The following is a 26,819-nucleotide window of genomic DNA, read 5'->3' on the forward strand; positions in this document are numbered from 1 at the left end:
AGTGAAAACAAAAAAGAATTTCAACAAAAGGCTTCAATATTGGTAATTTCTGAATAAAATGGACTTTCTTACATTAAACATTACTCTTTAGAAACTTAATTTTAAATGAGAAAGGTTGCCCACATTTTGAAAACTTTCATTTAAAGGAATTCAAGAAAAGCACAAATAAATTAGTATATAATTAAGATTAAAACATCAATAATAATCTAAGTTAACTAAACTACATTTACACTCATCTGTTACTCCTTTTATTTCCAAAAGAAAAGAAATTCTATTTTCCATAGTTCTGTAATTTTTTTCTGATTCCCCAGTTCTACACCTTCTGACATCTTAGGTAACCATGATATACCCGTCTGAGCAGAGGACATGCTCGCAGGGCTGGAGCCACATCTCTTCTAGCTCTATTCCCCACACGGGACTAAGCACAGTGCTCCTGCACAGCCGGTCTTAAATAAGTAACGGTCAGGTTGACCTCCATTAGCAAAACCTTATCCTAAGATAGCAAACATGAACATCAAGTTGATAAATAATATTCTAGAAAAAAAGGATTGGTATAAAAGAATATACTTTAAGGAAAAATTTTACACCAGAAAGTCCCAAAGTAGAGTCTTATGAAGAAGTGGCCATTTATGTTAAGCCCAATTTTATCCAAAAAGAACAAACTTCAGTAGCAAGTTAATACAACACATTTCTAGAAAAACTGTGGTTATAAACAGAAATAATTTCCCTACAAATTTTATAGCACAAGTCCAAAGGGAGGACTTCCTAAACTACTCTTTAAAAGAAAAAAAATTATGTTAACACACTATGCTAAACCTAACCCATGAAACAGATCTTAATTGTTTCAAACCTTAAGTATCCATTTTTTTTTACTGATACAAATATACTTACTGTGTCAGCTTGTTCTTACAAGTTACCTTTTAGAAGTTATGGAAGTAATCTCATTTTTCTTTTTACAGATATCATGGTTTGATGATAATTTCTCCAGGGAAAGTAATATCCCTAAGTGGAAAATATCCTTCCAAGACCTTAAAATGTCTGCCCATGCTAATATAGAAATAGCTCTAGTAAATGTTTATTTGGGTTGAACTGAGAATATATTCATTTCAACCAAGCTGATGACATGGTTCTTAAACAAATACAGGACAAAACAATAACAGTAAGAGGGAATATATTTAAAGTGCTATTCAAATCATAAGTTTAGGATGAAATTCAAGTAAATTCTACTGACCAGAAAAGCCTGTATCAAGTTTAAGCTTCTTTCTAGACAGTACTTTACCAGAAATCTCTAGGTTTATGAATAGATATTTACAAAAAAGCTCAGAAAGTTCTGATCAGGGAACTAACTTAAGCTAGAAATGCAAAACTAACTTGCTATTATAGTCCTGCATTCATAGAATCACTAAAAATCTGATTGCTCCCTGTTAAATGTTTATTACATGCATGGAAGAGGGTAATTTACTTTTAAGCCACTAATATTGATTGATTCATCTGATGAGTTTTTTCCAAATCAGGAGGATAAATAACTAGTAGCTAGAAGTCAGAAAAAGATATAAGGGGGTATAGATGGAACCCAAAACCTTGCATTATATCAGCTTTCTTGGCCTACAATTTTTACAAAATGTCTCAGAGTTAGAAGTACTCTTATATGCATCTGCCTTAAATATATTTTGGAAAAAATAAATAAATGACACATAAGTATTTATCATTGTAGTAGCTGATATTGTGTGCATTAGCATTGGTAGATTCTTGATGCTTTTCCAGGTTTCGGGTCAATGACAACTGGCTACTGCTTCAAGCTTTTCTGTCTTTGATGATCCTATTTTATACACTGGCCTATTTTATGGCAACAAATTTTAGTTCTTAAGCATATTGGCTTATTTTCAAATTATGACTTCTCATAAATAAAATGCAAACAAACAGAACATTCATTTTCAATGTTTTATTCTCCTCTATGTTCACTTAATCATTACTATTTAGAAATAAATATTGAAATGAAATGAACTGCCTTATTCTGTGAAACCAGGTCCAAGAACTATATTAAAGCTTGTTATAAAGTCCATAAATAGTTTTGGGTAGCAGGACAAAACTTACTGTTCAGAACATTCTCCAATTTTTGCGTCATGGATCCTTCTACTTTTTCTGTTCCATCTGCTTCTAGTTTTTGATGGATGGCTAGAAAAAAAACATCTAGTTAAAATCTAAGCTATTTTAATGGGTGAGAATACATTACATCAAACAACATTTTAAACAGCTTTTTAAAATGGTCATATTATTTTCACTGCTGAAATGAAGCACAAACATACAAAAACTCTGCATAACTATGCAAAGTAACAGCAGACACCAGGTTAAGTTATTCACAGTTCAACACTATTAAAACAGTGCATAAACACGTACTGAGTCATCTGACCATCAAAGTTGAGTGATAAAAACAGGTGAATTAGAAAAGAAAAGTGAGACTTAAGTAACTATTATCTTTGATATTTGACCACAAGGAAGTCATTCTTTTTTCTCAGTTTCACTAGCTGCAAAATAGAAATACTACTATTTGGAGCCTACCAACCTCAAAATATTTCAACTTGAGACATAACATGGCAAATATACATATTATTCATGTTCTATTCATTCTATAATTATTTTCCTGGAGATTCCCAAGAAATATCTAGTAGCATCAATTTGTTGGTTATACAAACTACGCTGGAGTTTTTTGTTCTTATTGATATATTTCTGCATGGTTCTAATAAAGATTATTAGGAAATGACTTAATTTATATTTAAAAACTGTTTACCTACTGAAGATAGTAGGTTTTAAACAGAAGAAATCAGGCTTACTTAGGTGAAGCACAAAGAAAAACTTCTAAAACAAAATGGCCAAATACAATTTCAAATTAGAAACTGTGTCATAATAAAAATAAGAATAACAAGGCAAACATTAAGCCATGACCATAAGTTAAGAACTGTGTTTCTAAGGAATACTGCTCATCATGTAAGAAGCTAATGTTTGGTTATTTCTGTTTTACAGATGGGAGAACTATGGCTCAGTGAAATTAAGTTGACCAAGGTCGTATAAACTAAACCCAAAATTTGAACTCAAGCAGTCTGATACCAGAAAAAACTACACCCCATCCTGCCATATCACATGGGCAAGTGACTTAACTGTCTAAGCCTCTGTTTTCACATCTGTAAAATGAGAATAATACACTTACAATGTCAGCTGGGAATTGCATTCAGTTGCAAATAAAAGAGAGCTCTCTCCAAAATAATAAGCTGCTGAAACACCCATATTGCATTCTTTCACTTAACTTGCTCTAGCAGGAACTCAAATGCAGGATGTGTAACTCCAATTTCACAGCCAGTACACTGAAATAAACATCACTCTACGGTAGCTATTCTCTTAACATTCAAATAGAGTGTCAAACTCTTTCTTAAAAGGAACTTAGAGGTTCTTTTTCCACTTGCCTCAATCCACCAATTGTGGGTGGCAGATTTATGAAGGAAAAAAAAGGTCTGTCTAAGCAACTAAAAAGATGTGCATTTTTTTAATCAATTATAATTCAATTTGTTTCCTTTGACTCATTGGTTAGGAAATTATGGGTCAAATTCAGTGTTCAAATGCACTGTGAAATGCATGATAACACTTTTTAATTAGTTTCTAATCCTGATCTTGTCTTTTTTCTACTTTTTCTTGTAAGCAACCCCAAATTTGTTTGAAATTCTTAAGTAAACAGACTGCTTCTCTGTTGAAGAAACATGTTCACAGAAAGAAAAAAAAATAAATTTGGAAAACAAAACCAATATTTTAAATTGTCTTAGGTGATCCAGGAATGAAAAAAAGTTATTTACTTCAATGTTTCAAATTTGGATTCTGTGGTAATGGTGACATAAAGTGTTTCCACATATTAACACCTAAACTTAATTTGAACTTAAGTGGAAAAGGACTTCCCTATCTTTAAGGAAAGGAGATAAAAATGCCCAAATATTGGAAAGAAGAAATTAGGAAAATTTATTTCCATGTTCTACACAAGCAAATATGCTTACACTACTTATTTAAATGCTGCTGTGATTTTTCTGACAATCTTGGTTGCATTTTATTCAGTGGGCACTGCATGTGCTTTGTCCCTGGAAACAAGACATTCCATTTTATAGTAGCCCTGCTTCAATCGCTACTTTCTAAATCAAAATTAGCATTAAAGTAAATCACGCAGCCACATTTTCTGTTGCTGACAAAACCCATCACTGATCAGCAGGTCAAGACGAGGTGAACCTGGCTCCCCCCAGCTCAGTTTACAGCCCCTTTTTGCTGACAAAGCAGCTTCCTGCCACCCATCTCCACCACAGCAGAGCCACTGTCAAGCTGTCAGCCAAGCATGAGGACTGAGAGACACTGGGATCTGATAAAGGCAATCCTATTTTCCAGAAAATTAAACCAAATAACCCAATGTCTGGTTCACTTGACCTTTTATTTTCTCTAAAAACATTTTAAAATAGTATAACTCAATAAGCAATGTGGTACATGATCACAGGTTTGTTATTGTTTCTAATCTATTAAAACTTAAATATGTGAAGCAGCTGAACACCATGAATTTATGTTTGGGAAACAAGAAAGTATGTATATGAAAATTCTACTCAAAGAAAAATCATTATTATAGAAAGACTACCTATTGATTCACTGAAATTATTTGATTGTTTTACTTATCTCTAGTAAAATGTGGACATGAAATTAGAAAATTTCAATCAAAAATTAGTATTTGTCTATGCATTTATATAATGCCATTATTAAATGAGTCACTAAGAAATGACATATGTGTATGGGCAATGTCTACAAGGATTCAGTGTTGGACACTGTGATCTGTATCCTCTCATGACCACATTTTTACTAGCTTTTGTGAGACAGGAATATTCAATGAGGTCAGAGAGTGGCAAACTGTTTCAATAAAGAACCAGATAGCAACAACTTTCTATGTTAACAGACAGTAACTGCACTAGTTGGGGTAAGGATTTAATAATGTGTTTAAATTTGAATCACTGTGTTGTATACTTGAAACTAATATAATATTGTATAGCAACTATACCTCAAAAAAAAAATCAGATAGTAAATATTTTAGGCTTTGTGGGCCACATAGGGCCTCTATTATATATTCTACTTTCCCACCCTTTTTTTTTTCAGAGCAACCCTTGAAAGACATGGCCATGTTTATAGCTTTTGGCCTATACAAAGACCAACCATGACCTAATTTGGCCCATGTTCCAATTACTAAATAGAAGACTAAGGTTTAGGATGACATGTATTAATTTAAACTTATTAAGAGCTTTACAAACATTGAGTTTCTACTACTTATTCTATCAAATTTTTATCAGAGTACCTAAATCATGTACCAATTATATTAAAATTGGCTAGGTAATCTGTGAATCCTTTCCTTCCTCAGTTATATTAAAAGAAAAATGAGAAATAACAGAAATAATTGCAAATTCTACATAGAAGACTAATAGGTATAAAGGACTCTCACTTAGATAATTGGGTCACAGGGAACCATACTTGTCTGGATTATCTTCACAGACCAGTAGACACTAAGGAATCAATTTTGTCCACACCACTTGGAGTAGCAGCAATAAAAGTAACTTGGGAGGGATGGCCAATTGTATATCAAGCAACAAGTGTTATTCACTATATTCTGAGCTATTTATCTTCTAGTATATCACAGAGGAGAGTTATTCATATAGTTTTGGCCCACAGCTGTTCTCAAAGGAGAAAGTGATTATGCTGGACTTGCTACTTAAAAAGCAAGTGGTTGTGCAAGTGAGAAGAAGCACAAGGGGCAGTCAGGGAACTGCTCACCGAACAAAGGTGATGTCAGAAGGCACTGAGGAGCTGCAGAAGGCCTTCAAGGTTTTAAGAAGCTTCACAAATATTACTGTGACCTGGGAGGATGTGTGAGTAGAAACTGGTAAGAAACCATGGCTCATCAAGATGTCTAGAGACCGTAAGAGAATGGCAGTGACAGACATGGAAAAGTTAAAGTAAGGTGTTGAAACAGTTCTGCAGGAATAGAAAGAAAAACATTGTAACACACTGAGGTTAACACTGGTAGATCAGTTATGACAGACATACTTCTTGTCAATTTCTAATGAAAACAGTCATGGATATACACAAGAACAAAGAAAACTGACAATAGCATAAAAACTTAAAGATAAATAAAGGTCATACAAGAGACTCATAACTACTTGGCTGTGATTGGGATGCACTGAAAAAATGCCCTGAACTGTGTATGCAATAGTCCCCCAGTCAAAGAGAACAGCAGAGGTATCAAAGGGAGAGAGAAAGATGCTTATTTATTCTATAATCTATCATCTCTATCTAGCCTAATTCTGTAACACAAGAATAGCACAGACCAAAAGAATTTTCAGAATTTTTTCTAACTATATTTAGGACTATAGTTTTCTCCCTGATGGTTCTTACCTCTAACAACTCTTTCCCTTTTATAATTAATTAGAGATCAAATCCCCAACATCCAGCATGGCAGGACACAGAAGCAACTAGTTGGGATAAACTACTGCTAGACAACTCAGCAATCTACTGAAAAACAGAAAGGGTGCTGGCACCATGCAGGGTGGCAGAAAGAAAGGAGTAATATTTTATACGAGGCCATTCAGAGATAACCATGAATGATATCTGACACAAAACTGCAGTTCTGAGTCTATAGATAAAAAAGCTTATCAAGTGTTGGGTAATATTAATAAAAACAAACACCTACATTCTAATACATCCTGAAAAGTTTTTTTTTTAATTCAAGGCCAAACAAAAGTATCTTTAAAGCATTTAGGTAGAGAGAAAAACAGTTCATCTACTAGTAATAAAGAATTACATTGGCTCAAGACTTCATCTCTGCAACACTAAAAGACACTACTGGACCAACGTTTTTCACAAAATAATCCTCTTGCAGCCAAATGGCTGTTCATGTATGAAAGCAAGAGACATTTCCAGACATGCAAGAATTCAAAAGCTACAGCACAAAAGATATATCATGAAGTTAAAACAAACAATACAAAGACAAGAATGATAAAATATAACATAAATGGCAATAAGGTCAATTACATTTATGTGTATACATGGTAAATTTTAAATAACTATAATGAATTCACACGCCTCAACACCCAAAAAGCAAATAATCTGATTAAAAAATGGGTGGAGGATATGAAGAGACAATTCTCCAAAGAAGAAATTCAGATGGCCAACAGACACATGAAAAGATGCTCCACATCACTAATCATCAGGGAAATGCAAATTAAAACCACAATGAGATATCACCTCACACCAGTAAGGATGGCCAGGATCAAAAAGACTAAGAACAACAAGTGCTGGTTGTTCTTAGGCTTCTCCGAGGATGTGGAGAAAGGGGAACCCTCCTTCACTGCTGGTGGGAATGTAAGCTAGTTCAACCATTGTGGAAAGCAGTATGGAGGGTGTCGCGTGCCCTGTCCTCGCCGGCAAGAACAGCATGCAACAACAGCAGGATTCTTCTGCAGAAAGCTTTATTCTTCAGCTCTTTGTGAAACAAATGAGTTGGGCAGGACCCAGAGGGGAAGGAGAGGCTTGCTTATATAGTTCTCATGCTCTGACCTGGTTGGTGCGGCTCCATATGCCTTATTAGCATAACCATTTGGTGGGTCTCATTGGTCCTTATGCCAAGGCGCAATTAGCATGTAGTTTAGTGGTGTGGGATGATTTGTCATTAGGAAGTTCGGGGCCTTCCGGCTGCCCTGCATGGGGCGCTATTTTCTGAGCGCGGCTGCCAACATCTCCCCCTTTTTTGTCTAACAGAAGCTCAAGGCGGAACTTGCCAGCAGAGGCGGAGACAGAGGCCTGACCTCCATCATACTTCCTGATGCCCCCTTTTTGGAGAGGGGTTCTGGGCATCTACCCCTATGCAGTCAGGCATGCCTCTCAGAGGGGTCCAAGACCTCTTGCAGTGCTTTGCCTCGCATCCTCTGGCTGGCGTTGGGACCGCTTGGTACAAAGGGTTTGGACCCTTTTTCTCAACCCTCTTGCACCATGAGCTTCTTAAAGAAAGCTGTGATTAAGCATTGAGGTACTCGGGCCTGGTGCAGTGCCACATGGGCTCAGGGTGCAAGAGCTACCTCAAGCTAAAGCCGAGCTTCCTTCTTAAGCATGTTGAGCCACACTTGGGGAGAGGCGCCAACGTCTATCGCCATTAGGGCTTGAGCAAGGATCACCTTGTCCTGCTTATGTTGGTTGCGGAGTCTGCATAACAACCAGAGTAAGAGCATGAGACCTCCAAGCATGAACACGCCCATCCCAGCCATGCCCGCCCACTCCTTGACGTGGGAGAGAGCTCTGAGGAACCAGGAAGAGAGTCCTTCTGCTACGGAGATATCTAGACGGGTGGAGTTGATGTGGATTATTTCTCGCCGCAGTTCTTCTAGTGCTCCATCAAAGTCCTGGGACCAGTTTCCTGAAAGATACTGGGACAGGCCTCGTGACAGATTAGTGAAAGCATTTAATACTTCTGTTAGTGATCCTGGCTTGTTTGTGGCTCTGTAATATGGCTGCGGCTAGGCCCGCGTTGGTGAGTGGCCCTCCTATTTCTCTACAGGCTTTCAACCAAGCGTGTATCCCTTTCTGTTTCCAGGGTGTTATCGCCTGTCTGCATTCCTTGGTACATTGTTCAAATACTAATTGCTCTACCAGGGGCATCGCTTGTTCCTGATCTCCAAATATTCTGCCTGCGGCCTCCATCATCCGAGCGACAAAGTCAGAAAATGGCTCGCTCAGCCCCTGAATAATTTTTGTCAAATTGCCTGATACTTCTCCTTTGTTGGTGAGGGCTTTCCATGCCTTGGCGGCGCACGTGTTTATTTGTGCATATACCTGTAAGGGGAAGGCGGTCTGGTCGGCTACCCACTGTCCTTGGCCCGTCAGCATATCATATGACCACGCAGGCTGTCCTTCGGCTGCGTTTGCGCGTGCCTGGGTCATGCTGATATCATGCCACAATGCCTTCCATTCTATGTATTGCCCCATACTAGAAAGGCATGCCTTAGTTACATATTGCCAGTCTGCGGGTGTCATGGCTGTCTCTGTTAATCTCTCAACTTGTGCTATGGTATAGTTAGCACTGACTCCATAAGCCCGAACGGATTCTGCTAACTCCTTAACTTGTTTATGGCTCAGGGGCTGGTGAGAGCGTACACCGTTATCCTCAAATACAGGAAACATTTGTCTAATTGCCTGAAGAGTATCTGGGTGGCAAAAGGAGAGTGCGCCACTCACGTAAGGTGGCGGGGCAAAGGGCGTCGGGGGACACCCTGCTTTCATTTTTTCCTTGGTCCGCTTTTCAACTTTGCTGGTTCCCTTACTTCTGCACTCTGCGGTTTTATTCTCTTCCCCTTCCTCTGCGGACGTTAATTCCTCCTCAGATTCCCTATTGGAGAGTTGGAGGTCCCTCAACTCTTTCCAGGGGTATTTACTATTTTCTCCGAGGCGATCGTCACTCGCTTCTCGGGGCTCTTTCGCTTTTGCCCTAGGCGGGCTTTCTCCCTCACTCTGAGGTTTCTTTACCTTCGTTTTTGTGGCCTTTTTTCGGCCGCGCGCGCTCTCTGTTTCCCGTTCCGTTTCTGACATGCTCTTGGATATCTGTCAATGCTCTCTGACCTTCTTTTATTACCTTTTCACATCTCTCATCTTGCAGACAAGCTCTAATCAGTTTCCAGAGGGGCCTGGTGCCTCCCCTCAGGCTACCCTCCTCCTCCTCTCTATCAAGATCTTTCCCCAGTTTGTCCCAGCTCGGGATTGAGAGGGACCCTGAACAAATGAACCAGGGGGCCACACGGTCTATCTCCTTCACAAAAGATCCTAAGACTTTGCTGGAGACCTTCAAGTTTCGCTCTTTGAGAGCTGTCTGCAGCGCCGTGACTAATGACGGTGCATTCCCCATGGTGCCTCCTTATTTACAGAGAACCATCAACCATCATCCTAAAAAGCAGGGGCCTCTCGGAACTTACCCCTCCGGGCTTTCTTCTGACCTGCAGTTCTGAATCCTCTCCAGATGTCTGAAGGGTCCTCCCTGTGCCGGTGATGTTCTGGTTCCCGGGTTTCGGCACCACTTGTCGCGTGCCCTGTCCTCGCCGGCAAGAACAGCATGCAACAACAGCAGGATTCTTCTGCAGAAAGCTTTATTCTTCAGCTCTTTGTGAAACAAATGAGTTGGGCAGGACCCAGAGGGGAAGGAGAGGCTTGCTTATATAGTTCTCATGCTCTGACCTGGTTGGTGCGGCTCCATATGCCTTATTAGCATAACCATTTGGTGGGTCTCATTGGTCCTTATGCCAAGGCGCAATTAGCATGTAGTTTAGTGGTGTGGGATGATTTGTCATTAGGAAGTTCGGGGCCTTCCGGCTGCCCTGCATGGGGCGCTATTTTCTGAGCGCGGCTGCCAACAGGAGGGTCCTCAAAAAACTAAAAATAGAAATACCATTTGACCCAGTAATTCCACTCCTTGGAATTTACCCAAGGAATACAAGTTCTCAGATTCAAAAAGACATAAGCACCCCTATGTTTATCGCAGCACTACTTACAATAGCCAAGATATTGAAGCAACCTAACTGTTCATCAGTAGATGAATGGATAAAGAAGAGGTGGTACATATACACAATGGAATACTATTCGGCCATAAGAAAGAAACAAATCCTACCATTTGCAGAAACATGGATGGAACTAGAGGATATTATGCTCAGTGAAATAAGCCAGGTGGAGAAAGACTAGTGCCAAATGATTTCCCTCATTTGTAGAGTATAACAACAAAGCAAAACCGAAGGAAAAAAATAGCAGCAGATTAATTTTAGTGTGGACAGGATTTAAAATGGCAGTGTGAGAGGTGAGACAGGCTTCCTCCTAAAACCGCATATAATATGAAAATATAATTAATACAACTAATCGTGAAAGAGCAACAGGAAAGAGGACTGCACCAGACTGCATACACCTGGAGAAAAGAATAAACCTCACAGAACAGGGTAATGTACCAAAGTCGTGGCCTGGTGGGACCTAAGCCCTTCCCCCACCCCAGCTCACCAGCAGGAGGAAAAGAAAAAGAGCAGGGAGGGGGTGGAGGCCTGGGAGTGCTGAATACCTAATTTCAGAGATCTGCTTGGGGAGCACAAACCTACAATTCATGATGCCTGTATGGTACTCTTGTGATTACGGGGTTGGAAAGCTAAGACAGGCAGAATTCTTGAAGGCACTGAAATTCCAACCACTGGGGAAAGCAGGGATCTATATCTGGCTGCTCTGGGACAAAAGAAAGGCAGGCAGACAGAGAGATTTCCTAACAGCAAGAGGGCTGCTAAAGGGGCAACAACTGCACAGAGCTTACTGCTCATGAGAAAGGACAGGTAGACAAAATAGTCCAGGTGTGCTCTGCCCAGCAGGTTGGGAACTTTCACGATCTTCAGGCACTCCAGCTCCCCAGCTGGCTACACAGCTCCAAGGACGCCCTCTGTGATATGCAGCCTACTGTGCCTTTCTCCTGCCCAGCTCCACCTGGATCACAAACCAGCAAACACTACCCTGGTGTAAGGCCAGCCAGAGGGAAGATCTGTCTACAGCAACTACAAATATAAAGCATAGAGGCTCATACCTGTGTGCCCAGCCTACTGGTTCAGGCACTGGAGACAGGCATAGCAGCTGGGAAGCAGGAAACAGTTCTTTTCTGCCCACAGGCACCAATACCACTCCCCAGCAACCCCCGATATTGATTCAGGGGCTGAGCAGTTCCAGAGAGTAGAGCTTATGGACACTAGAAGGTGCCATATACAAATATAAAATGCTGAAGGAACCTGGTTCAGAGTAAAATTAATACAACTCCTGAGAAAGATGACATAGACCTCATGGCACTTCTGAAATAAAAATCATTAACATGCTCAGGGAGGTACAGAAAGATATTCAAGAACTCAGAAAAGAATTCCGGTTGGAGCAGCTGTGGTAGTAATAGCTAGTGCTGTTATTAACAACGAGCAGCCAAGTTTGTCCTTCATGCAGTCCTCACTAAGGGTCACCTGTTGCTCTAACCATTCTATACATTTAGTCCTCACAGGAACCCTATGAGGTTTTTGCTCTTATCTCTATTTTATTGATGAAAAAACTGGAGCCTAGTAAGATTAAGTGAATTTTACTTAAGGTCATTTAAATAGTAAGTGTCAGAACTGGGATTTTTATCAAGAAATCTGGCTTCAATTTTGTCCTTTAAACTACAGATAGACCTTGCTGTGCATGATTTTGATATGCATGAATTTCAGTTACCACAGTTTAGGTAACTACACCTGTTCGCCAGCAACATGGTTCAGATTTCAGCTACCATGGTATATATTCACCATAATTATATGAAATACAAACTTGGTTGTTAGTTCTTCCACAGATCACTCTGTAAATAACAGATGTGCAAGATGATCAGTGACTGACGTCATCTCTAACTTCAGTTTTTTCGGTGACTGGTGACCACACATGTGCTATCAGTTCATGCACAGAAAACAAAGTGTGTGTGTAGTTATGTGGCATCCTTGTTTCCCAGATATAAACTCAGATGACATTTTTATAGAAATGGATAATCAAAAGAGGATTGGCCCAAAATGAGAGTGCATCAAAAAACAAAAGGTAAGAGGATTAAACATGGCAGCGTGAGAGGTGAGACAGAGGCTTCCTCCTAAAACCACATATAATATGAAAATATAATTAATACAACTAATCCTGAAAGAGCAACAGGAAAGAGGACTGCGCCAAATCGCATACACCTGGAGAAAAGAACAGACCTCACGGAACAGGGTAACGCATGGAAGCTGTGGCCTGGTGGGACGCAAGCCCTTCCCCCACCCCAGCTCACTGGTGGGAGGAAGAGAAAAGGAGCAGGGAGGGAGTGGAGGCCTGGGACTGCTGAATACCTAATTCCAGAGATCTGCTCTGGGAGCACAAACCTACATTTCATGGTGCTTTTATGATACTCTCATGATTAGGGGATTGGAAAGCTAAGACCGGCACAATTCCTGGAGAGACTGAGATTCCAGCCACTTGTGGAGAGCAGGGATCCATATCCGGCTGCTCTGGGACAAAAGAAAGGCAGGCAGTCTGAGAGACTTCCTAACAAGGAAGCCCTTAGCAAGAGGGCTGCTAAAGGGGCAAAGATTTTACAGAGCTTACTTGCTCAGGAGAAAGGACAGGTAGACAAAATTGTCTGGGTGCGCTCTGCCCAGCAGGTTGGGGGATTTCACGATCTTCAGGTGCTCCAGCTCCCTGGCTGGCTACACAGCTCCAAGGACCCCCTCTGTGATACACAGTATACTGCGCCTTTCACTCGGCCAACTCCACCTGGATCACAAACCAGCAAACCCTACCCTGGCATTAGGCCAGCCAGAGGGAAGATCTGTCTACAGCAACTACAAATGCAAAGCATAGAGTCTTATACGTGCGTGCCTGGCCCACTGGTTCAGGCACTGGAGACAGGCATAGCACCCAGGAAGCAGGAAACAGCTCTTTCCTCCCCCCAGGCACAAATACCACTCCCCTGCAACACCCGATATTGCTTCAGGGGCTGAGCAGCTCCAGAGAGTAGAGCTTCTGGGCACTACAGGGCGCCACACACAAATATAAAACATCAAAGAAACCTGGTTCAAAGCTAAATCATACAAACACCAGAAAAAGTAAAATGAAACTGATTTCTTGAATCTTCCTGAAAGACATTTCAAAATAAAAATCATAAACATGCTAATGGAGGTACAGAAAAATATTGAGGAAGTCAGGAATGAATTTCAGGTGGAGATCCAATCATTCAAGAGCACAACGGAGAGCATGAAAAGCAGATTAGATATGGTGGAGGAAACGATAAATGAACTAGAAACTAGACAAGAGGAATACAAAGAAGCTGAGGCACAGAGAGAAAAAAGGATCTCTAAGAATGAAAGAATGTTGAGAGAACTGTGTGACCAATTAAAATGGAAGAATATTTGCATTATAGGAGTGTCAAAAGAAGAATAGAGAGAAAAATGGATAGAAAGTGTCTTTGAGGAGGTAATTGGTGAAAACTTTTCCAAACTTGGGAAGGAGATAAGTCTCTCAGACCAAGGAGGTGCACAGATCTCTCAACACAAGCGACCCAAGGAAGACAACACTAAGACACATAGTAATTAAAATGGGAAAGATCAAGGATAAGGACACACTGCTAAAAGCAGCCAGAGAGAGAAATAAGATCACATACAAAGGAAAGCCCTTTAGGATAACATCAGACTTCTCAGCAGAAACCTTATAGGTCAGAAGGGAGGGGCATGATGTATTTTATGCAATGAAGCAGAAGGGCCTCTAACAAAGATCACTTTATCCGGCAAGATTATTATTTAAATTTGAAGGAGGGATTAAACAATTTCCAGATAAGCAAAAGCTGAGAGAATTTACCTCCCACAAACCGTCTCTACAGTGTATTTTGGAGTGACTGCTACAGATGGAAGTGTTCCTAAGGTTTAATAGCTCTCACCAGAGGTAATAAAACAACAGCAAAGAAAGTAGAGCAGCTAATTACTAAGCAAATGCAAAATTAAATCAACTGTCCCCAAAGTCAATCAAGGGATAGACAAACAGTACAGAATGTGATACCTAATATATAAAGAATGGAGGAGGAAGGAAAAGAAGGAGAAAAAGAAAAGAACTGGATAACCTAGAAGAAATTGCCAACTTTCTAGAAAAATACAACCTTCCAAGGCAGAACCAGAAAGAAACAGAAAATCTGAACAGACCAATTATCAGCAACAGAATTGAACTGGTAGTCAAAAAATTACCTAAGAACAAAATACCTGGACCAGATGGTTTCATGCAGAATTTTATTTTACATTTAGTGAAGAGCTAATACCCATCCTCCTAAAAGTTTTCCAAAGAATAGAAGAAGGAATACTTCCAAAATCATTCTATGAGGCTGGCATCACTCTAATACCAAAACCAGGCAAAGACACCACAAAAAAAGAAAATTACAGACCAATATCCCTGATGAACATAGATGCAAAAGTATTAAACAAAATATTAGCAAACCGAATTCAAAAACACATAAAAAAATCATCCATCATGACCAAGTAGGATTTATTCCAGGGATGCAAGGATGGTATGACATTCAAAAATCCATCAGCATCATCCACCACATTAACAAAAAGAAGGACAAATACCACACGATCATCTCCATAGACGCTGAAAAATCATTTGACAAAATTCAAACATCCATTCATGAAAAAAACTCTCAACAAAATGGGTATAGCGGGCAAGTACCTCAACATAATAAAGGCCATATATGAGAAACCCACAGCCAACATTATACTTAACAATGAGAAGCTGAAAGCTTTTCTTTTAAGATCGGGAACAAGACAAGGATGACCACTCTCCCCACTTCTATTCAACAAAGTACTGGAGGTCCTAGCCATGGCAATCAGACAACACAAAGAAATAAAAGGCATACAGTTTAGTAAGGAAGAAGTTAAACTGTCCCTGTTTGCAGATGACATGCTATTGTACACAGAAAACCCTAAAGAATCCACTCCAAAACTACTAGATCTTATATCTGAATTCAGCAAAGTTGCAGGATACAAAAGTAATACGCAGAAATCTGTGGCATTCCTATACACTAACAATGAACTAGCAGGAAGAGAAATCAGTGAAACAGTTCCATTCACAGTTGCATCAAAAAGAATAAAATACCTAGGAAGAAACCTAACCAAGGAAGTGAAAAACCTATACTCTAAAAACTACAAGACACCCATGATAGAAATTAAAGATGATACCAATAAATGGATACACATCCCATGCTCATGGATAGGAAAAATTAATATTGTCAAAATGGCCATCCTGCCTAAAGCAACCTACAGATTCAATGGAATTCCTATCAAAATACCAACAGGATTCTTCAACAAACTAGAGAAAATCATTCTAAAATTCATATGGAACCACAATAGACCCCAAATAGCCAAAGTAATTCTGAGAAGGAAGAATAAAGCTGAGGGGATTATGCTCCCCAACTTTAAGCTCTACTACAAAGCCACAGTAATCAATACAATTTGGTACTAGCACAAGAACAGACCCATAGACCAATGGAACAGACTAGAGAGCCCTGATATAAACCCAACCATATATGGTCAATTGGTATATGATAAAGTAGCCATGGACATACAATGGTGGAAATGACAGTCTCTTCAACAACTGGTGTTGGCAAAACTGGACCACTACATGCAAGAGAATGAAACTGGATTATTGTTTAACCCCATACACAAAAGTAAACTCAAAATGAATCAAAGACCTGAATATAAGTCATGAAACCATAAAAGTCTTAGAAGACAACTTAGGCAAAAGTCCCCTGAATATAAGTATGAGCAACTTCTTCCTGAACGCATCTCCTCAAACAAGGGAAACAAAAGCAAAAATGAACTAATCGGACTACAACAAACTATAAAGTTTCTGTATGGCAAAGGACACCATCAACAGAACAAAAAGGCATCCTACAGTATGGGAGAATATATTTGTAAATGACATATCTGACAAGGGGTTAACACCAAAGTATATAAAGAACTCACATGCTTCAATATCCAAAAAGCAAATAACCCAATTAACAAATGGGAAGAGGATATGAAGAGACAGTTTCCAAAGAAGAAATTCAAATGGCCAACAGACACATGAAAAGATGCTCCACATCACTAATCATAAGGGAAATGCAAATTAAAACCACAATGAGATATCACCTCACACCAGTAAGGATGGCCAGCATCGAAAAGACTAAGAACAACAAATACTGGTGAGGATGCGGAGAAAGGGGAACCCTCTTACACTGCTGGTGGGAATGTAAGCTAGTTCAATCATTGTGGAAAGCAGTATGGAGGGTCCTTAAAAAACTAAAAATAGAAATATCATTTGACCCGCGAATCCCACTCCTTGGAATTTACCCAAAGAATACAAGTTCTCAGATTCAAAAAGATATATGCACCCCATGTTTATCACAGCACTATTTACAATAGCCAAGATACGGAAGCAATCTAAGTTTCCATCAGCAGATGAATGGATAAAGAAGAGGTGGTACATGTACACAATGGATATTATTCAGCCATAACAAGAAAACAAATTATACCATTTGCAACAACATGGATGGAGCTGGAGGATATTATGCTCAGTGAAATAAGCCAGGCGGAGAAAGACAAGTGCCAAATGATTTTCCTCATTGTGGAGTATAACAATGAAGCAAAACTGAAGGAACAAAACAGCAGCAGACTCAGGGAGTCCAACAAGGGTCTTGTGGTTACCAAAGGGAAGGGGTGTGAGAGGACGGGTGCAGAGAGAGGGAGAAGGGGATGGAGGGGTATTATGTTTAGTACACATGGTGTGGGGGGCCACGAGGAGAACAGTGTAGCACAGAGAAGGCACATAGTGAATCTGTGGCATCTTACTATACTGATGGACAGTGACTGCATTGGGGTATGGGTGGGGACTTGATAATAGGGGTAAATGTAGTAACCATATTGTTTCTTCATGTGAAACCTTCATAAGAGTGTATATCAATCATACCTTCATAAAAAAGTTAAAATAAATAAATAAATAACTGTGGTAAGTATATTATAAAATTAAATACTAAAAGAAGAATAAATCTAGATACAAAATAATGCAATGAAAAGAAAATGTAAAATAAAAAGCTGGGTTTATAGCTTCAGATTAAAGACCAGAAAAAGGCAAAGAGCATGAGTGATATATACATATGTTAAATAATAGAATTTAAAAGCATTTCCTCTAAATCTGCAAACAATATGGTCTACAGAGCACAGAAGTAAAAATGAAAATAAATAATTAGAAGAACAAAAGGGCAAATTTTAAGTTATGATAAATGTACATTGCTTAAATTCTTCTGTTAGAAGGCAAAGACTCTCAGAATGCATAAAAATAAAAAACCTGCTACATTGCTTACAAGAGATATCAAAATCAAAACTTCCAAAAGTTAAAAAGAATATGATACATAACCTATCAAGCAAATGCACAGAAAAGGAAGAATGTGGAATATTAATATTGTTTCTGTGCAGTAAAGAATTTAACAGTGCCCGAAGAGAGGTCTCGCTTTTTTGCCTTTGGCTCCTGAGAGGTTATTTCTAAGCTCTGCAAATGTCTCACCTGGGAAGAGTATCTTTGTTTACTTGGGAGCTTTGGGCCCCTCCAGAGTCTAACAGGTGATTCATAGTGAGGACTTTGGGTCTCCCAGCTTCAGCTTGCCCAACACAAAGACTGGAGACAGAGGTCAACCACGGGGGCAGATGACTATGTCTACTGACAGAGGCCCAGTAAAATCTCTGGATGCCAAGGCTTGGTTGAGATTCCTTGGTTGGCAATATTCCATGCCCTCTGTTTCATATCATTACCAGGAAAACCAGTGCTGGCCATGACTCCACCACAAGAGGGCAACTGGAAACCCCATGGATGGAACTTTCCTGAGCCCTTCCCCATGCATCTTTTCCATTGGCTGATTTTAATCTGTATTTTTCACTTAATAAAGCATAACTGTGAGTACAATTGATTTCAGTGAGCGCTGTGAATCCTTCTAGCAAATTATCAAACCTTTAGGTGGTCTTGGGAATTGCCTCTAATTTTGCAGTTATTATTATACATGATAGATAACATTAGTATCAAGAGAGTCTAAGCTATCAAATGTTACAAAATAAACATGTTTTACATATAAATAACAACTGGCAGAATCAAAATTAAAGATTTGTCTTTTGTGTTTATTATAAATAACCTTGATTTAAATAATGTAATTAATTAAGCATACAAACATGTTACAAAATAAACATGTTTTACATATAAATAACAACTGGCAGAATCAAAATTAAAGATTTGTCTTTTGTGTTTATTATAAATAACCTTGATTTAAATAATGTAATTAATCAATTAATAACACATAAACCAGTATGCCCTGGAGGGAACAAGTCCCCCTTTCCTATTTTTATCTTTGGCACAGTTACAGAAAACTGACATATATTAAGAAACACACTTTCTTTCTACATACTGTAAGACTAGAAATTAACTTTAAAAAACAAAAATCCACTACAAACTACTAGATTAAAGGAGGAAATTAAAACTTTAAATTAAAAAAACACAAAAAAGCATCACTAAAAGAACCAATGTAAATAAAAGAAGCAGAGAACACAAACACACTGAATCGATAAGAAGGGCCTATAACATGAATTTTAAATGACTTAAAAATTTTAATTCAATGCATGAAATCTTGAGAATTTCAAGGGAAAACCAAACCAAAATAAGCAAAGCACAGAAGATCAAAATTTTTAAAGTGTGTGTATATATATTTATATAACTGCAAGTGCCAAACCCACTGACCCATCACAGTGTCTCTACAGGAGAACAAGCCAGACACTAATGACCTCCTGACATGATAAAATAGGAAGCACACAATACCATGTTTGGACAAAAATGCTGAAACTGAATCTCTCTAATGTCCAAAGAGATAAGCCCAAGCAATATAATGGATAATAAAATAAGTTAAATAACACCAGAAAGAAGTAATCAGTCGAAATCAGAGGATGGGTCTACTATAGGACAGATAGGCTAATTTCTTAAACAAATCAATAGCATGAAAAAAACAAAAGACAGGAGAGAAAGGGGGAGGGGACTGAAGCACTGAACCTCATCTGGACCTAGATTTAGACAAACCAACTAGAGAAAAGAGAGCTGGAAGGTACTGGGGAAATCTGACCATGGACTGGGAATCGGATGAGAACTACTGAAGCTTTGTGAGCTATGGTGCTATGATTATGGGGGTAAATGTCCTTATGTGGGGGCTTCACACCAAAGTACACAGAAATGTCATGCTGCTCGGATCTGCAAAGCACAGACCAACATCACTGACGCCCCCCTTCATATTATTCTCTCTACTTCCAGTGTGTTGGAAATTTTTCATAATAGAGAACTAAAACAAATTAACTGAGCAGATGACTTATTAGCTCTGCCAATGTACTAACATTTTTCAAATTTCCAACATACAACTCCTCATCGACATTACCCATTTCACAGAACATACATGTACAGATTCATGATTCTGTGTAACATTAAAACCAAAACTTGACCAAAAAGCTTTTAAAGACGACAGATCAATTTCACTTAAAATCACAGTTGGAAAATTTTCTAAAGAGCTACTAATAAATGTTATATAGCACATTAAAATAATTGCCCAGAGAAGCAATAAGTTTCTCACATACACAACTGTACCTAAAATATAATTCCAATTTTGTTACACATATAAACTAAGAGATAAAAAGATCTAAAGGAAATATATCCAAATGTTAAATGATTATCTCTATACTGAGATTACAGGTAATTTGCTTATTATTTTTCTGTTTAATATTTTTTGTGATACATATTTCATTTACATAAAAAAAGCCAGACATATGGGTGTGTCTATAATTTTCAAATTTACTATTAAAATTATTTTCTATGTACCACAGAGTCACTTGCTTATTAGTAGTTCGTCAGCATTATCTTTGTTAGACTTTAAGTCACCAATATACTTGTAAGGGCAAATGTCTAATGTCTAATAAATGAGACCTCATAAATTTAATGCATCAAATAAAACTTCTTGAAGTCTGCCAAGAGTGAAGCCATAAATAAACAAATACAAATATACATGTATATACAAATACATGTTAAAAACACAATGAAGAGAAAAGTCAAACATTTTTGCTAGTGAGATAATTTTCTTTAAAATAATTTATGATAACTGCTAATCACATATGGCAAATTACCATTTGCATACCTACTCAGCATACTAATAACTTAATTCTACTTGATAACTCTAAACTCTGTTCATATGTACTCAGGTTTCTATTATCAACATAGTAACACTGATAACTCAGAACATCATTAAACACAAAGAAAAAAAGAAGCGCAAAAATGCACACCATCATAAATACAGGGCACAGAATACTATCAAAGAACACTGCCGACTTTTCTGTTCCTTCCTAGGCAGTCACATTTTACTCCTTCAAAAACCTAACTTCTACCTGCAAGGAAAAAACTCTTATGTATACATTTAACTTGTCACAGTCAACTATGAATGTCTGGACCAGGAGGAGAGGGGTTTTAAAAGCAATGAAGTGATGTCTATGCTTTAAGAATAAAAATTAATTTTAAAAAATGAAGTCTTTCTGAATTGAGGAAGGGTGGCTTCCTACCCTTCTGTAGTTAAGAGTTACAGTACTCAGCCATATAGGCACTTATGTTTATAAGTGTCTTCATTTTTAAGAAGAATCAGACTTTTATTAATATGTTTTACTTTTTACTAGGTAAACAATAATTGATTTCTATTAATTAAAGGTAATTTTAGGGGAAAAAACCAACATGAAATGTCTAAAGCTACGCTATTTCTACTTAATACAATTTTTCTCACATATATGAATGACACGGATGGTGGACAGACAACGACTGTGCATGGGACAGTGGGGGTATGGGTAAAAAGAACACATTGTCATCAAACAAACACAATGGGTCACACTTACAGAAACATGTCTAAGACAGTGATAGGGCTATATAAGGATTTTTAAAATGCCAGAATTTTACCCACTGGGATTTAATTTCTTATCAGCCCTGGAGATTCGGCATGGTGGCGAGGCAAAGTAGTTTCCTGTTTCACACATGCATCATGGGTCAACAAAAGCCTCTGAGACACACATTTAAAGTACCAAGTCTTCAAAGAGATTCCAGCTAGTCCGCAACAAATATTTACAGCATATTTTAGAGCTCTACTCTTATAAATACAGACTGAATATCACACCCTGCAAACACTGCACAAGCAGTGTCAGGTCCCCACCGTGCGCGCCTTACCCGAGAGGGCATCCTGTGCTTCAAAGAAGGTACTAAGGCCGCCCTTCGCGTGGGCCAGGCTGCCTTCGCTCTTCTTGCTAGCCTGTCTCTTCAGGTTGGTGACTGCCGCTTTGAGTTGCTCAAAACTGGAATGAAATAAAGAAACCAAAGGTTTGAGACTCTGAAAAAGCAAAAAAGAAGTGAAATAATCTATTAAGGATAAAATACTGAAATCTATGTTAAGAAGGATACATATCGACCAAATAAGTAACAAGATGAAAACAAAAAACTTTCAAATTCTGACCTACAGCCAAACTTTATTTATTATGACTGCCAAAATTATAGCAGCTATAAAAGAGACCTATAGCCCTCAAATGGTCTTTCCAAGTATGTCAGAACTCTAAAAAGTAACTGTACATGTACATTTTTTTTTAACCAATATAACCCATATACATGATTTGCAGGTAAGGGGTTTGAGTAGCATCTCCCTAAATGGGAAGACCTAGATCGTGCAGGGGTGAGCTCTAAGGCAAGACTCCTCTGCGTGTTCATGTCTGTATCCTGGACATAAACTCAGCGAACTGTTATCTTCACCATATTGATACCCAGTCCTGTGTCATTAATAGTGAGATTTAAGAAAACCTGTGTATAATAATTCACAATTTAAATAACTTATAAGACCACAGTATTTTATCTCTACATCTCAAGAAGAGAAAAAATACACAGGCTTCTATTTTCAGAAGTTTTATTTCCATTTGGGCTAAGAAAATCTGACTATAAAACTCTGAATATATTCTCAAGTGCCGTGATAACCCTACACAGAAAACAAGAGATCAGTCAGGAACTGCAGTAACGCACATTACACATCCATAATGTGAAGTTAGAACCATTTTCTACAATGAAAGATTTTAGACATTTGCTTTCAGAAATTCATCAGGCCAAATATACTCTACATATATACCAACTTTTCCTTATGTTTTCTACTAGCAGTTTTCATCTAACAAGTGAAGGAAGAATTTCTCCTAAGGTATATTTCAACAAATTGACTATTCAAGAATATAAGCTTTAAGCAATAAACCACTCATTTAATCATTTTTACTGTATATAATTGTTTTAAACCAGTCTCGCAGAAAAGACTGGGTTGTTGAGAGAGTGAGTGAAATGTAATTAGCAGACAAAAAGGAGAACTTTAATTTGGTTATGTGACCTTGTCTATTTTTTGGCTAATTTTAAGCCACATTTTTGCAAATGATAAACCAACTCATCTATTTGCCTTTACTCTAAGGACAGGGAAGGAGGTGTGTTCTGTATTTTGCACCAGGACTTGAAAGTTTTGTTATCTGAGTGGAGAGGTTACACTCAGACACATTAGATCAGGTGCCCAGCTAAGATGCCACAAAGTTTTAACGGGTTGCACAAATAATTAAACACATAGAAACAATACGATAACAGGAGGAAATAAGGTTCACTAGTTAATCATCCCACTTTATAAATGAGGAAACAGATACCCTGAGATGTTCACAAGCTCACAGTCAAAAGGCTCCTAAATCGCAGAACCAGAATTAAAACCCACATTGCTGTGCAATCCTACTAGCCACAGCCAAGTGACACCAGTCACAGTCAAAAGTCCAACACCCACTGACCTGGTATTTGAGTGGTTCTCTATAAGATACCAGGCAGCTGAAAAATTCTCACTTGTAAAATCAGCACTCATTCCAGGGAACAGCATTTCTAAGTCCTTCTGGGGAAATTTACTTCTGAGGGAGAAAAAAGGTTTAAAATTTATTTCATATGTATTATTACAAAAATATAACAGACATCCTGGACTATGTAGTATAACAAATATGAAAACAAACCATTGTAATTATATACATCATATATTATGGAGCCTATGTCTGTATGTGTGTACAAAATATATTTCTTATATCTTAGCTGATTTCCTATCATATAAACTGTATATGTAAGATAGAAAATTAGTTAAAATATATCAATAAAAGAACAAGATTTATTATGAAATCTATCCTGATATATTATGAAATCAAACCAAATATGAAACCATTCCCTACTTAATGGATAAAAATAAAAATTTGGATAGTGAAATTTTAAAACACTAAGTCAGTTTGTTAAAATGCTTTTTGTTAAAGATGTATGTATAAAAGTTGTTTTAAGACACACTAATGCCTAATGATAATGCCTAGTGATAAAATCAGATCTAACTATACAGTACTCATAGTTACATGTCCACATCTAGAATAATTTTAAGAAAAGCTCATGATAACAGCCAATACATTACCTGCAGCTGGAAAACTGCATTTTTAGAAGTTTATTTTGTTTTGGATTCTTCATGCTGGTTTAATGATTTAGTAATAAAATCCTGTCACCTTTGGAAATAATTATTATTTTATTTATTTGTATAACATGCCTCCAAATTTGACCTTTTGGTGAATATAATGACCAAGGGGAGACTTAGGTTGAACCCCAGCTAAGTAACTAGAAACAGAGAGGGTACCTCACATAGTTCAACCTTAACTGGTGGACAGTGTCTGTCTAGAGTATTATGCCAAGGACCATGTGGCTTTGTCTAAACTGGAAAGAATGGCATAGTGAATTAGCAAGGTCTGTCATCAGTGTGAGGGAAGTGAATAGTGGCACGCCAGCCACTTTTTTGTCAACCTTACTTCTGTAAAATACTTAGGCTGATGTTCTATGTAGTCCTTATATTTTGCTTGCTCAGAAAGTTAAATAATCTTAACAGAATAAAAAAGTACTACAGAATCACCTGAGATTGACTAAATCCCTACTATTAACAGTTTCTGAATTATTCAACTATGTGAAATCCTCATCTAACAAGATCAGTTCCAAGCTAACAGATTGAAGACACAGCTGATAAAAAAAAAGCAGCAGAAAGGGACTCTGAGAAGCCAAACTGAGTTTCTTTATCCTTCATCCCTGTACTTTATTTTGATTGGGTTGTTTCCTACCCATAATCAAAACAGAAGCATGGAGAGAGGTTGCTAAAGTTAAGTGACAATATCAAAAAGGAATCTATGATACAATATGACACCAAATAAAGCAAAAAAGTATGAAATGCAGACACAAAACAAAAATACAGCAATTGCGTGTCATGGTGAAATGGCTAAGTCTACACAGTCCTTGCAGGTCTGACTGTTAAATCATGCTCAACATATTTAGTTAAAAAGCAAAACTATTTATCTTTTTCTGTCTGACATAGTGAGATCAAGGTGGACCCATGCTGTTGCAAATGACCAGATTTCCTTCTTTCTTGTGGCTGAATAATATTGCATTGTGTATACTACACCCTCTTTATCCATTCATCCACGAATAGGCACTTAGGTTGCTTTTCTGTGTCTTGGCTACTATAAATAGTTATGCAATGAATACAGGAATGCAGATATCTTTTTGAGATACTGTTTTTCATTTCGGTTCAATTTCATTTCATTTCAATACTCAGAAGTGGAATTACAGGGTCATATAGTATTTCTAATTTTTTGAGGACCCTCCATGGTTTTTCCATAGCGGCTATACCAGTTTACATTCCCACCAACACTGCACAAAGGTTTCCTTTTCTCTACATTCTCACCAGGACTTGTTATTTGTCTTTTTGATACTGGCCATTTTGACTAGTGTGAGGTGATAACTCATTGTGGTTTTGATTTGCATTTCCCTGATTAGTGGGTGTTGAGCATTTTTCCATGTACCTGTTGTTCATCTGTATGTCTTCTTTGGAAAAGTGTCTATTCAGGTCCTCTGCCCATTTTTAAATCACATTATTTTGTTTTACTTTGCTTTTTTGCTATTGCATTGCCTAAGTTTTTTATATAGTTTGGATATTAACCCCTAATCAGACCTGCAAAAATAAATGGAATGTAAAAAAAAAGGCAAACTCATAGGAACAGAGAGTAGAAAAGTGGTTACCAGGGGCTAGATGGTAGGGGAAATAGGAAGAGATTGGTAAGAGGGTACAAACTTTCAGCTATAAGATGAATAAGGTCTCAAGGGTCTAAAAAAGCAGTATGTAAGGATGTATGTTATTAACTAGATGGGGAAATCCTTTCATAATGTACACATTTATTGAATCACCAAGATGCATACTGTAAATACTTAAATATTTGTCAATTTTGCCTCAATAAGACTGAAAAAGGTTTTAAGAAAAGCCCAAAACTTCATCCCAAGATAAAGACTTGACACCAAACGGGGCTCTATCACATGAGACATTAAGAAATTTTTATCCCAGGACTCCGTCTCCACTTCTCTCCTTCTTAAGAGGGAGCAAGAATGGCTTGGCCACATCCCAGAACCATCTGGGGCCATGCTTACTGTTACCAGCAGTGCAGCCACCTGGCAATAAGGAGAAGCAAGTGGGCACAGCCAGGCTTCCACAGATGCTGCATTCTCATCTCTTCAGTCATGGCTCTCAAGCTACTGGCAGAGCAGGAGTGGAGGGAAGAGGGTGTGGGAGGCCCTGAGATTGAGCTGTGGCACGAGTGTGACTGGTAAGTTGGTACCTTAGGAATTAGAGATGCGGCATGTGCTTCCACCAGAGAACTCAGTGATGAGATTGGAAGCATTCATCTACCTGCTAATGTCTCATTTCCCATGTGCTATTTCTCACGCATATATCCCGTTCAGGTACCTGTGAGTCAACCAGAGTTTGGAAAGCACTGGAGCTCTTGGTCAAAATACTATTGCCTAGCTCAAACCCTCAATTACTCCTAAGACTGAGTTATTTTATAGGGATTTCTTACTAAAGACATTTAAACTCTTTTACCATTCTTACTATATATATTTAAACTGGACAGAATATTGAGACCTATAGTAGGAATCAGACTTACAAGAATAAGACCAATTATATTAAAGATGACAAAACTCTAACAATGCTGTCAAATACTTTGCCCCAAATCACACAATTAAGTTCACTGTTG

General features: G+C 38.1%; 1 protein-coding gene across 4 annotated transcripts in view; it reads right to left on the bottom strand.

Moving 5' to 3' along the window:
* EXOC2 (exocyst complex component 2) overlaps positions 1-26,819 on the bottom strand; it is a 237,394-nt gene that overhangs the window by 129,985 nt on the left and 80,590 nt on the right. For all 4 annotated transcript variants that reach the window (XM_037011057.2, XM_073224459.1, XM_073224460.1 and 1 more), the window contains exons 5-7: positions 23,520-23,633; positions 21,898-22,022; positions 2,095-2,175 (exon numbers count right to left, since the gene is read on the bottom strand). In XM_037011057.2, the coding sequence (XP_036866952.1) occupies positions 2,095-2,175; positions 21,898-22,022; positions 23,520-23,633 (320 nt within the window). The remainder of the gene's footprint in view (positions 1-2,094; positions 2,176-21,897; positions 22,023-23,519; positions 23,634-26,819) is intronic.

Source organism: Manis javanica, chromosome 16, assembly GCF_040802235.1.
Source record: "Manis javanica isolate MJ-LG chromosome 16, MJ_LKY, whole genome shotgun sequence".
NCBI lineage: Eukaryota > Metazoa > Chordata > Mammalia > Pholidota > Manidae > Manis > Manis javanica.